The sequence below is a fragment of the Camponotus floridanus genome, unplaced genomic scaffold (assembly GCF_003227725.1).
Source record: "Camponotus floridanus strain SB8 unplaced genomic scaffold, Cflo_v7.5 scaffold34, whole genome shotgun sequence".
NCBI lineage: Eukaryota > Metazoa > Arthropoda > Insecta > Hymenoptera > Formicidae > Camponotus > Camponotus floridanus.
The window spans coordinates 45,506-58,324 of record NW_020229481.1 but is presented as its reverse complement, the minus strand read 5'-3'; the positions used below and the strand labels follow the sequence as shown (position 1 = coordinate 58,324).

The following is a 12,819-nucleotide window of genomic DNA, read 5'->3' as shown; positions in this document are numbered from 1 at the left end:
ATACTCGGCAGATTGTAGTCCGGAGATTCAGCCGAATTGTATATCAATTGATTTTTTTTCGCGATCGTATTGGCGAAACTTGCCCGATTGGTATATCTGGACGTAATGCATAAGTGTCTTACTCGAGGTGCCGGCCAGGTCGTGATTCAGGATAACAGGCAGTAGAGTCTAACAATGAATAAAAAACGATATATCGGGTGTAACAAAAAGATCAGGACACCGGATCTCGAAAAATATGAGTTGTGCAAAAAAATGTTTTAGATAAAAGTTATAGGGCTTAAAATAGTCTATTCACGGATCTTATCAATTTGACCTTCGTGAGTCAGAATAGAAAGCGATTGATCCGATTTTGTAGAGAAGAATCGTCCCTTTCGGTACTTCCTCTAAATAGAGACTCTTCCGAGACAATTGCCGTGATAGAAAAAGTAGTCCCGTTATATATAAATGCAAAATGGATCTCCTTGCTCTCGAATATCGAGCCAATTAACTCGTTACATATTCGATTAGTACTATTATTTATCGTTGCTACGTTGATGGAGATAATATTTCGCATACATTTATTCTGACTCTCGTGAAAACAATATTTGTTTCGAAGAGAGGAGAGAAGCGCCCGACTTAAAATAAAAAGAATGGAACGGTTGATACATAGTTCTCTGTTCCGAGCAACATCTAAAATTTAAATTTATGTTATCACTTACATATACAAGATAATTTGCCAAATTTATAGCACAAAAAATGCACATATTTAAGGACTAAAGTATTTTTAATCATTGAATGCAACTTTTATCTGCTGTTCAAAAAATTTTCCATTAGTTTTCTAAAAAGAGATAAATGCCGATAATTTTTTTTCAGCATTTCGCTTTCTATTTTATTGCAATTTACAAAAATTTCTGCGAAGATTAAAAAAGAAATATATTTTATGTATCATTCTATGTAAAATTATATATGTTATATATTTATATATGATTTATATATATATATTTATATATTTATATTTATAGATTTATAGATTTATTATAGATTTATATATATATATATATATATATATATATATATATTTATATATTTATATATTTATATATGATTTATATATTTGAATAATTTTCCTCGCAACAAATTCGAACGATTCGCGTTACTGCTATCGAAAATATGCATAGATATATCGATAAACATACATGTAATAAATCGCAAAAAATCGATTGAAGAATTATATATATTCCTTTCGCTTTTATATTGTAATTTGCATATACTTGTCAATCCTTACTATTCATTGCAACAATTAATCATTTGTCACAATGATTACTTGAAAACATGCGAATCATACTAATTCACCCTTGCATTAATCGTAAATAATTCTAAAATGTTATAACTTTACGTTCCATCAAACTGACGATTGTGATTGCCATCAATAGCATCAATTAATGAGAACTTAGTGTAAAATATTCATCGTTTATTTAAATTGTCTACGTAATCATCCCATTGATATAGTATTATTCAAATTTTTTTTCCTCATAAAACTTTTAAGTGCTCTCTCGTACACAAATTTGTGCGCATTCTTAGCCTACATAAAATCTATGTGATTGAATTTTAACCATTTCAAAAAAACGGTTACAAACGTTGTGTTATTTGTAATAAAAAAATATAAAAATGTAATTTATTTTTTTATTAACAAGAAATAAATTCAATAGTTATTTTTAGCGTTACTTTTCAAACTTAAGTGCCATGATTTCTATCAAAGCAAACAAAAACACCAATAACATTATATTCTTATAAAAATTGAAAATAAATGACTTTGATAAAATTTAATTCTTTTTATTTTAAATCAGATTATGTAATCTTTGCATGTTAAAAATGAATTAGACTTGTAAATTAGTTTACCAAATCAGGAGATTTTGGAATTATAAATTACAACGTAATTTTTCCATCAATTAATATAAATCCTATGTATTCATGTTAAAAAAATAATGTTATGATACGCTATCTTTTAATTATTTATTAATAGCTTACTTCGAATTATTTTATATATTTTTAGGTATTTTTAAATATTTTTAACAGAGGTTTAGAACTTTAATAAAATTGAAAATCTTCTTGTTTTTTTTTAAATTAAAATATAAAAATGATATGTTCGATTATTAATTATCTAAAAATTATAGATACCATATCATCAGAATTTCAAAATTTAAAAATTTAAAAATTATAATACAATATAATCTAAAAATATCTCTCGACATTGATAAGGGAGAAAAATTATGCATTTTTCTCCAAATATTATAATTACAAACCGACAAATAAAATTTATAAAATTAATTTATTGAAAAAAATAATGTTACAAATATAAAATATAAAGTTTATTCCTTTTATATTAAATTATTTTTTAAATTAAATATCCGTTAAATTCTAATTAGATCACATTAATCATATTTTTTATCCTTCGCAGAAATCGCCATCTAGAAGATTAACATTTTTTAAACATATTGGAATAAAATCATAATTTTTCTTATCACATTAGATGTTGTCATTACAATAATTCTCTGCACGGATAATTTCTGATGTACAAACAATTCTGTGATTGTAATTCTATACATAATATCTATCTCATTCGGTGACTTTAAGTATGATTAATGCATGACTTTTATTTATTTTCATAACAAAAGTATTCTCCAATACATAAGTTCCTTGATTCTTCAGTACGTGTGAAAAAATCGAAATTCTCCTTCTCTTTATCTCAAGAAAACAAGTATATTTTATTAATTTGTCTTTACATGAATCGTAAATAATAAATAAAATATATAACATAACTTTATGTTTCAACAAATTGAATGATTCTGATTGTCATCATTCGCATCACTATTAATCACAATTTAGTGTGAAATATTTATCATTTATTAAAACTGACTTTTGTAATATTATCCTATCAATATAACATTGTTTAAATTTGTATTCTTCATAAGCTTGAATGCTCTTTCATACACGAGTTTGGGCGCATCCTTAGCCCATATAAAATCCAGATGATTGAATTTGGACCACGGCACTTCGTACAGATCCACAACATTGGGAAGTATGCGATATAATCTTTTCACATCCTTGAAGAAATACTTTTGTCAGTTATTGTTTTTGTCAGTTATTGCACGATTTCCTTTAAATTATCTTTCTGATTTTACGTCAAATCATGACTTAGTTACACAATTAACACGAATAAATCTCTGCTACGTATTACTTACGACGATATTAACTAGCAAGTCGCCAGAACCATAGAATAATGCGCTAGGTACAGTAATATTCGCCAGATTGTAGTCCGGAGGTTCAGCCGAATTATATATCAATTGATTTCTCGCGCGACCGTAATCATACTTGCGAAACTTGCCCGAATGGATTTCTTGAACATAGTGTTCCATTGCTTTAACCGAGACGACGTCCAGGAAGTCACTTAAGATGATGGGTTGCAAGGTCTAAGAATAAATAGAGATACTAATAAAAATATATACAAAGATATATGTTAAGATAAAACTTCTTTCTACAGCAGTCTCTAGTCGAGCAAGTTAAAACATGATAATCGAAGTTTGGATGGAATTATACTTCGATCACGAAATTATGTACTCACGTAATTAAATTGTTCGCGATCATCACCCCATATTACAGACATTATATTGTAACAGATCTTTCCGGTGATATTTTGGTCGCAGATATTTTTCAAAAGGAATCTCACAAAATCGCTCTGGAGAAATTCGCCATGGAAAAACAATCGCAATATCTGTAATTGCATATCTCTTAATCGCGATGTAATTTACTTGAAATTTTACTTTATTAAAGTTTTAACGATATAATTTTAAGAATAAATTAGGAAATTTTTATCTAGTTTTTTCAACAAATTACCCTAATTTATAAAAGCTTTGAGAATTGCTTCAGTTTTAATTTTAATTCGTCAAAGAATATCTTGTCAAAATTTGAAACCATATATTGAATATATGCGGCATAAACAAACAGGATGTGAAGCATGAAAAGAGATGTTAGTTTATGACTGTTTAAAATTAATTTCTTTGAAAATATGTAAAAAAGAATTCAGTGCATTTCTCATTTATATTACATTGTGGGACAAATCTTCTTTTTCTATTTTGCAAAAAATTTCTTTCATTCTACCGATAAAACAAAAATTGGAAAATAACACATTAACACAATATTATATAAAAGACAATAAGCAGCAAACAATGGAGATATGATTGTAATGCAAGTATTAATGTGAATCGATTATTAGATTTAAGTAGCTAATCAAAAATATCGATTTTGCTAATGCTAACGTTATGTAGCTTACATTTTTTTTATAATCCGTAACATTTTTTTTTATTTCTAACGTCGTTAACTTTATTTTGGTTTCTTTAGATAACAGTTTAAAAACTTTATTTATAATTAAAAGAAATATAAAATGTACTATATTTTTTATATTGTTTTTCAATTTAATTAGTTATAACACGATAATAAAATTTATATATATGACTTTTAAGATCACTATTATATTATTTTACTTTAATCATTCTCCTGATGGGAACCAAGAATCGTATCGGACTTTGCATATGATTTAGAAAGACCGGTCCGAAGTTGAACATCATTTTCACCATTCGAGCGATTTCTGGACGCTCTGATGCCATTACGTAAAAACACGTTGTGCCCATAGAATGACCAACACATGTGTGCAACGGTTGGGATCTCAAGTTCGTAATAAATGTAACCATCGCGGATACATCATAGATGCCTATTTCGTCAAAGCTAAAGAAAAATTTAATCTATAAATCAATATAAAATATAAAATATATAAAATATATGTAAAATATAAAATATATAAAATATATGAAATATGTACATATCACACATAAACACACACTCAGAGAAAATAAATATATTGTATGTATATAATATTTATATAATATGTGTATAATATGTATATTAAATTACGCACGTAATATAAGCAGAAACTAAAATTTTGCACAAAAAATGTACATAAAAATCAAGAAAAATAATAATAAATGCATTATATTGGCACAATTAAATGTGAGGTCTTATCTTAAATGATTATCCTATGATTATCTTAAAGACAATGCATTTTCAAAAGTGTAAATAAATATATATAAAAGTTCTTGTGTATCACGTCAAATTATAATGATGTTGTAACAATTATTATTATCTTATTTTTATAACACATTCCTATTTTATGTTGGTACCTGAAATTCCAAAATGTCGGATTCGACGGAGATAGAGAAATATGTGTCTTCGAGTAGGTAGTACCATGAAAATTCCCCAACCAAACATTGTATCCCTGATCTGCTAGTAGATAAGCTAAAATAAAAAAGGTGTAATTTTATATTATATATAATACTAATTTCTAAATTTTTTAATTTTTTCTTACGATAGAAATAAAATTAACAATGTTATATCAGTTTTGCTATACACACTGAGAAAAAAATCTGGTTGCATTAATTAGATTTCTGGTAGATTCACCAGTATGTCTGTTAGAAAATGGACGAACCAGAATTCTTGTAGGAATTACTAGATGAATCTGATTAATTTCTTCCTGTTAAATTTACTAAATTTTCTGGTTAATAATACTAAATTTACCAGCATCTAGACGTTTAAAATTTTTTCCATCTAATCTTAAAAGTCTGTTTAAGATTAATATTCTGAATTCCAACAAGATTATTGGATAAATTCAATCCAGATTATTGAATAAATTATTTTATTCAGTATATATTTATTTGTTGGAAATTAAACTGATAAACAATGATACAAGAAGAGGATGCAACTCAAACACACACAATCAGAGAGCGTCCTTTTTCTGGCACTACTGCTCGTAAGAGAAAAAAGATATCCTTTGGATTTAATGTTAATACTACATAGTTCTTTATATACATTTCATGGAAAATATTGAATACGAGTTAAGTTAAGAGTGGCTCGTCGCCTAGCGGCAAGCAAAGAAATTAGTGTAACAAGAAATTTTATAGATCCTACCAGAAAATACTAATTAAATCCTTATATTAAAATCTATCAAACATTCTAGTTATAAAAAATCAAGTCTTATGACAACTAGAAATTCTTATTTGATTTAACCAAAATGTCTTTAATCATATACGTTTTGTTGGTACAATCAAACGATTTTTCTCAGTGCATGTATGCGTTTAAATATTGGTCATGATCATACGGAATGCTTTGTCTTTGCCAGAAATAAGTCATTTAAAGGAGCTGCATGTAAGACCGTGCAACAGCAGCACGGGTAAAGAATCGTTGTCACCTGAGATACGATGTAATGTCAAAAGATAGCCGTCCTCCGTCATTATAACGTGAGCTTCCACGGGATACCCAGCTTTTCTTATCATCTCCGGCTAAAAGAAAATAACTGTGTAAGAAAAAAGAAAAGTTAATTTAAACTTGAAATAAATTTGAACGACGAAAAGTGCCTGTTGTATTTATTTTCAAATAAATGGGGGCAATTACATAATACTAATAATATAAATATGACTTCTATAATACAAATAATATAAATATATTTTAATGTCTAAAAAATATAAAAAATTAATGTGTTAAATTATTATAATAAAAATAATCATGAAGTTACCATTTAAATCAAAATCAAATGAGCAACAATTTTAATTAGTGTAATTATGCAGAAATTTGTAGATCCTTTCGCGCAATAAAATATGATACTCGATAAAAATAATTTCAAAGCATATTTTAAAAAATTAATTTCTTTTACATTCATATTTTAGATTAATTTTTAATTAAATTTAAATCAATTTGAAATTTAAATAAATATTTCAAAAAATATTATTTAAAAATATTATTTTAAAAATAATATTTCTTAAATAATATTTTTAAACATATCATTATATATTTCAAGAAAAATAATCTTTAATGTTAATTGCGTAGTATTAATTAATATTTATAAGTATTAAATCTACTCTTAAAGAAATCCTTCCAAAAAAAACATTACAAAGGTAAAAAAAATACGCCAAGTACATAAAAAATATTCCACCTTGTATGTAACAAAACGTTTAATAAAAAAAATACCCTTATAACAAATAATTTATAAAAATTTTCCCTCAAAAAATATAATATATAATTTTCCTAAAAAAAATCAGAATTAAATATGAAATCAATGATTAATTAGCCAAGTACATTGAAGCAATTGATAGGGATTTGTAATTTGAAATATTTGTCACAAATTCAATCTTGCATTTATATATTAGATTCTCGACAAAATAAAAATGAATTTCAAAATAAGTTCCAAGTAAATTTGGAACTAAAAAAATTAAGACCAAAACAACTTACAAAAACTTGGCGTGCTCGGGTCACATTATAATACATATAATTTTACAAAGTTTGCGAATTATATACCAGTAATTAATTTCATTTAAAAAAATTATGTGAATTTTAATACTGAATAATATACAAATAAATTTGGCAGCGTGGAGTTTTTTAGTAATTAAAATTTTTTAAATTACGAACTACATGAATCAACTGTTCATCGTTGAAGAAATCGGGATTCTGACTTTCACGACAAAGATGTAATAACTTTCGACGAAAATATAAACATAATTTTTCTTCATCTAATTATTTATCAGCAGTCAATCACAACTAACACACACACACACACAGACAGACGGACAGACACGCACACACACTGTTAATAAACATAAAATAAAATCGCACTTTTTTATTCTCGACGTAATTTTCTATTTAAATATATCATTAATTTTTGTAGATAGTTATGACAACTATTTTACACAATTTTTTTTAATACAGCAATTTTTTATTAAAATAATTTTTTGTAAAATAATTCTATACAATAATGTTTTACTACTGAGATGACTCGACTTCTTTTTTTTACCTTTTTTTGAAAAGGTAATTTTTTTAGGATAAGACTGGTCATGCATAGAGATTTAATAAGCCATTCTAAATTAACCGTACCACCTCTCTATCTCACTACGAATCAAAATTAGGGTAAAAATATACTTTTAAAATATATTTTTAAATACCTTCTGTCACTTTTTAAAATTAAAAATGGCGCATCCAATATGGACAATAAAATCACAATAAAAAGGCATAAAAATTAGAAAAATTTATCAAAATATGTAACAACTGTATTAGATATTTCTTTACAATATTTTTTTGGCCAACCGAACCTGACATATGTCAGTCTTTTCAAATTTCAAGATCATGGATCTACCATATTGATGTCTATATAAATTTTCTTTAACGTAAATTTTCTTACAACGTCATACTTATATATCTCAGCGAAAAAAAATCGTGCAGCGGTAATCGAAAGTGGATTTGAAAGGCGAAAGTGAGTATTATACGATGCCATTGGCAGAAATATTTCAAAAAATTTGGTTTCCCCACAATAAATTCATGAAAATGGTCAAAAAAGCGATTTTTGAGCCATTCAATTACAAATTACTCAAAAACGTGACGTGTTACGCAAATTCGACGGCCAGATTCAGATTTAGCGCACAAAATTACGTCGGAAATCATTATTGCATCTTAAAAAAAAAATCTCGCAGGCCTGTGTTATCGAATTTATTATTAATAATAATTGAACGATTATCATGATTTTCAGTTAGATTAATTTTTCGATTTTATAATTCGTGTTAATATAATATTAATAAAACGGAGCATTTGTAATGCATGAATTTGAAACTTTATAAAAATATCGAACAAAAATAGTACTTCTCTCGTGTCTTCTGTTTCTTACGATATGTTAAAAAGTGCATTTCTCATGTAATTATTCCGGCAGTGTCGCGATCGTTCCATATATAATTAATTATTATTATTCGTATTTTCGGAAGTAAATGTGAGTGCGACGAAAAAATAGCAAAGGATGAAAAAGAGAGAAAAGCATCGAACACATACAGAGCAACGAAATATAAAATGTAAGTCATTTATAAATTATTTATCATTCATGTTACTTTTAGACATATTGCTTGTTCCTTTTTCGAATTCATTCTTAATTATCATCTAACATATAACGTATATATAAAAAATATTTTAGTTTTTATTTTAAAATATTCCAAATAATGTAATAAAATCTTTTTCATGTTAATTAATATTTCAAGATAGTTCAATATTTTAAAAAATATTTCACAATAATGTAATTATTATATACTTTATAAAAATAATGTCATCTGTATAAATGTTTAGATATACATATATTTTTTTGTTTTTTAGATATAAAATACCCCTAAAAAAACCTTATAAAGGTAAAAAAATACTCCAAGTACATAAAAAAATCAAAAAAGCTAAAAGAGTGATAAAAATTAAATATTTAAAAACCGATATGAGATCAATATTATTAGCCAAGTACAATAAATTATGTGATATTAATTCGTAATCGATACTAAATGAGTTAAAATTATTTTAATTCCTAAAGCATTTTTTATATGATGTATATAATTTAAAAAAGCTTTACACAAATTCTAAATCGCATAAATGACCTTCAGGTTGAAATAAGATATGAAAACTTGGAATTATTTCTGCAAAAGATATATACGCATTTTTAGAAATCTTTACTAAGGATAAGTCGCGTATTTTCACAAGGTTTTATTTTCTAGATATTAGAGTTCACTCCCAAGGGGTGGTTTTGGAATATTGTTATATATGACAAATTAGTCTCCTCAGAAATCTTATCTAACGGCACAGTTTTTATATCTTTGTGATACCATTTTCGAGATAGATTAGATTTTACCCTCAAGAGGTTTTTGAAAATTGTTATACGATAAATTAATCTCTCACACGTATACATACACATGTACATAAATGGTTTTGTTTCTTAAAGTATTTTTGCACACTAAAGCGAATAATCATATATGCACGGTATGAACGCAGCTTGAGGGACAAAACCACTTTGAATGTGTGCGTGCGAAGATGGGTTCATGAGTCTGAATCTGAATCTTATGATGGAGGAAAACGAAAAATGTCACATTTCTGGCATGCGATTATCATTCTCATTTCTCGAGATTGACTGCACCAATTTTATTCAAACTGATCACGTTGCTTGATTGTTGTAATTAACGTACATTAATTCATTGATAATTTGGATTTGCATTTAGAAAAAAATATACTTAAAACATTTTAACTATATCTTCTGAAAAATTATTTGCAGATTTTAAAAACACATTTATTGTTTTATATAAATAATTCGCAAAAAATGTTATAAAAAGACACAATGCTTACTTAAACGAGAGATACGTTGTGTTACATTTTTAATCAATAAAAATTTTCATTGAGTTTAAGATAGTATGTTTTATATATACAATTAGACAGCTTTCTTATCCAGATTGCTTTTATCTTTCGGTCGACATTTCGCATATAGGAACGGAAATAATAAGAAAAAGAGTTAAGCAGTTATGTATTAATATGAATGCTGTTGCAAATCTAAGGAGCAGCAATTGTGATAATAATTATTATATATAATATATACAATATAATATTACATACAATATAATTATTATATAATTTTCTCATTGTTATTTATTATTCTAATATCTCTGAATTGAATTCCAATTTTCCTTTATTAAAGAAAATGATCGTCGTGTACCTAATCTTTTATTCAATATCATTCATATAAATAGACATTACAATGAGAAAAAAAAATTTTATTTTAACTAAATGTTTACATACTTATTTCGTACATGACGTAAAAGTCGGAAGCGCTATAATGAGTCAGATTACATTATTGAATGATATAATCAATCCCACACACAAATTATATAAAATTATACATAATATAAATTTATCTCTTTCTCTTTCATATATATAAATTATATTATATTATAAATTTATATAATGCAACCCCCCACGGGTACACCTTGACGCGGTGGGGTGGCTCAATACTTGGATTTTTTTATTTACCAGATTTTTAAAAGTTTATATCTATAAGAAATATAAATTATTTTGTAATTACGTGATTTATAACATTAAAATATATCTATTTAAAAATAAAAATTAATTCCGCGCAATAATTAGTTTTAAAATTAATTAGTTTGAACATTGCTTTATATAATAGATTTTCTTTTATATTTTTATTTATCGTTTCTATTTGCGAATTTAAATTTATGTACTGTATTACAAAATAAATTTCAAATTATTATATTATATATAAAATTATATATAATATAACCCTCCCATAGGGTACACCTTGTCGTGGTGGGAGGGCTTAGTACTTGGATGGTGCCTTGAGGTTTATCATAAATTTTTCTATTTATGATAAATCTTAAGGTGCCTGAATGGGAAGCTAAGTACCCTTTCGCGTCTTCGGTGACGTCTACGGTCGCGGACGGCAAACGTTTCGTCAACACGTCGCGTTTTCCCGTTGTAATATTCTCGCGTCTTCGCGTTTTCGCGGAACTTTTGGACTTTTTCATATAAAATCCCAATTTCATTTATTGTCACGAGTCTCTACTTCCGATGCCAACTAACTGGGATATTCGAGTTTGCATACGTTGCTCTGCAACGTACACTCTTGCTTCGTGCTTCGTCAAGTGATTCGGCCCGAATTAGTTAGAACTCGATTGATTGTTCGGAATGGTCGTCAATGGGTCCCTTCTCTTTGCTCGTCTATGGCCACACGCACTGCGTGTGTTAACTCTGTCGAGGAGTCGAGTGGATTCCCCTAGGCACAATTTTCGCTCGGTAAAAGAAGTTGCCTCCCCATTTTCCAAATTGCTGATTGCTAGCATTTAAAAAATGTGGATATCCTCTTCTTTTGCCGTCTACCAGCCTAGTGTAGCATATAGCAACCGCGGGAGGCATAATATGTTCGGGCGGAGCACCTGAAATCGTGCTTAGCGGGTCCAAGTTCGATACGAGATAGGATAATTATGCGCGAAAAAGAGTTGGTGAACTTCATTTTTCTCTACTTCCATCAATCGTTTCGTCTTCTTTCCGGTTTGGACTTAATCCATGCTCGTTGTATCGTTGCATTCCTGACCTATTGACTCGAAGCTGACTCTCATAAATAAAATGGGATTTTGTTCGTACCGAAACCGGGAGTGTCATTCAAAGTATATGCATATTAAGTATATACATCGCGCGACTAAATAGAAAAATTTTTATCGTACCGAAATAGTGCGGGAAGCGCTTAGTATCGCGCGTAAAAGTGCGAAAATAGCGATAAAAATATCGCTCGTGAGTGCGGGAGTGCCGTAAAGTATTCGCGCGTCCAAGACTGAAAGGAGGAGGAGGCATCGGGCTCCGGCAGAGCAACCTTCTGGTAATTTATTTATTTGTTTATTTATTTATTTGTAATTGTATATTAAATATTAAATATATTTATTATAATTTAAATTAAACAATTAATCGCGTAATTTGATTTTTTATTTATATAATTTAAATAAGAGAGAGAATTTTGAAGAAAAAAATTTTTATAATAATCTATAATCTTGTAAAGATATAAGCTTTTATAAATTAGAGTTATAAATTATTAGTAATGTTTTTTTTTTCTAAAATTTATAGAATTATTTTATTAATCTGCTATTATTATATCGAATGTAAAATTCAATACATGTAGTAACTTTTGAAATATTAATTATTTGGATATTATTACAATTTAAATCTTCTATTTGTTATAGATCAACCTAACAATCATGATGATCTGAGAGGAGGCGCAGGCCTAGGAAAGGCATCCTACATCGGCGGAACAACCTGATGGTAAGTACTATTTATATTATTTATTTATATTAATTATTATATCGCATACTCATACAATTTGAGTCATTTATTTGAATGATGAAACAAGAAAGATTCAAAGAATAAAGGTTTGTAAATAAATTTATTATT

General features: G+C 27.3%; 1 protein-coding gene across 1 annotated transcript; it reads right to left on the bottom strand.

The window, feature by feature from the left end:
* Window positions 1-2,906: 2,906 nt before the first annotated feature.
* On the bottom strand, window positions 2,907-6,362 carry LOC105259191 (lipase 1). The gene is made up of 5 exons (XM_025410713.1): window positions 6,242-6,362; window positions 5,214-5,328; window positions 4,521-4,761; window positions 3,222-3,449; window positions 2,907-3,083 (listed from the first exon to the last, which is right to left on the bottom strand). Exons 1-5 carry the CDS (start codon window positions 6,360-6,362, stop codon window positions 2,907-2,909), a joined length of 882 nt encoding a protein of 293 aa, XP_025266498.1.
* Between the last annotated feature and the right edge of the window lie 6,457 nt (window positions 6,363-12,819).

Coding starts and splice junctions, on each gene's coding strand:
- LOC105259191 (XM_025410713.1), bottom strand. CDS start 6,362: ATGATAAGAAAAGCTGGGTATCCCGTGGAAGCTCACGTTATAATGACG. Junction 5,329..6,241: donor ACCCGTGCTGCTGTTGCACG/GTCTTACATGCA, acceptor TTTTTATTTTAG/CTTATCTACTAGCAGATCAG. Junction 3,084..3,221: donor ACTTGCTAGTTAATATCGTC/GTAAGTAATACG, acceptor TATTTCTTCAAG/GATGTGAAAAGATTATATCG.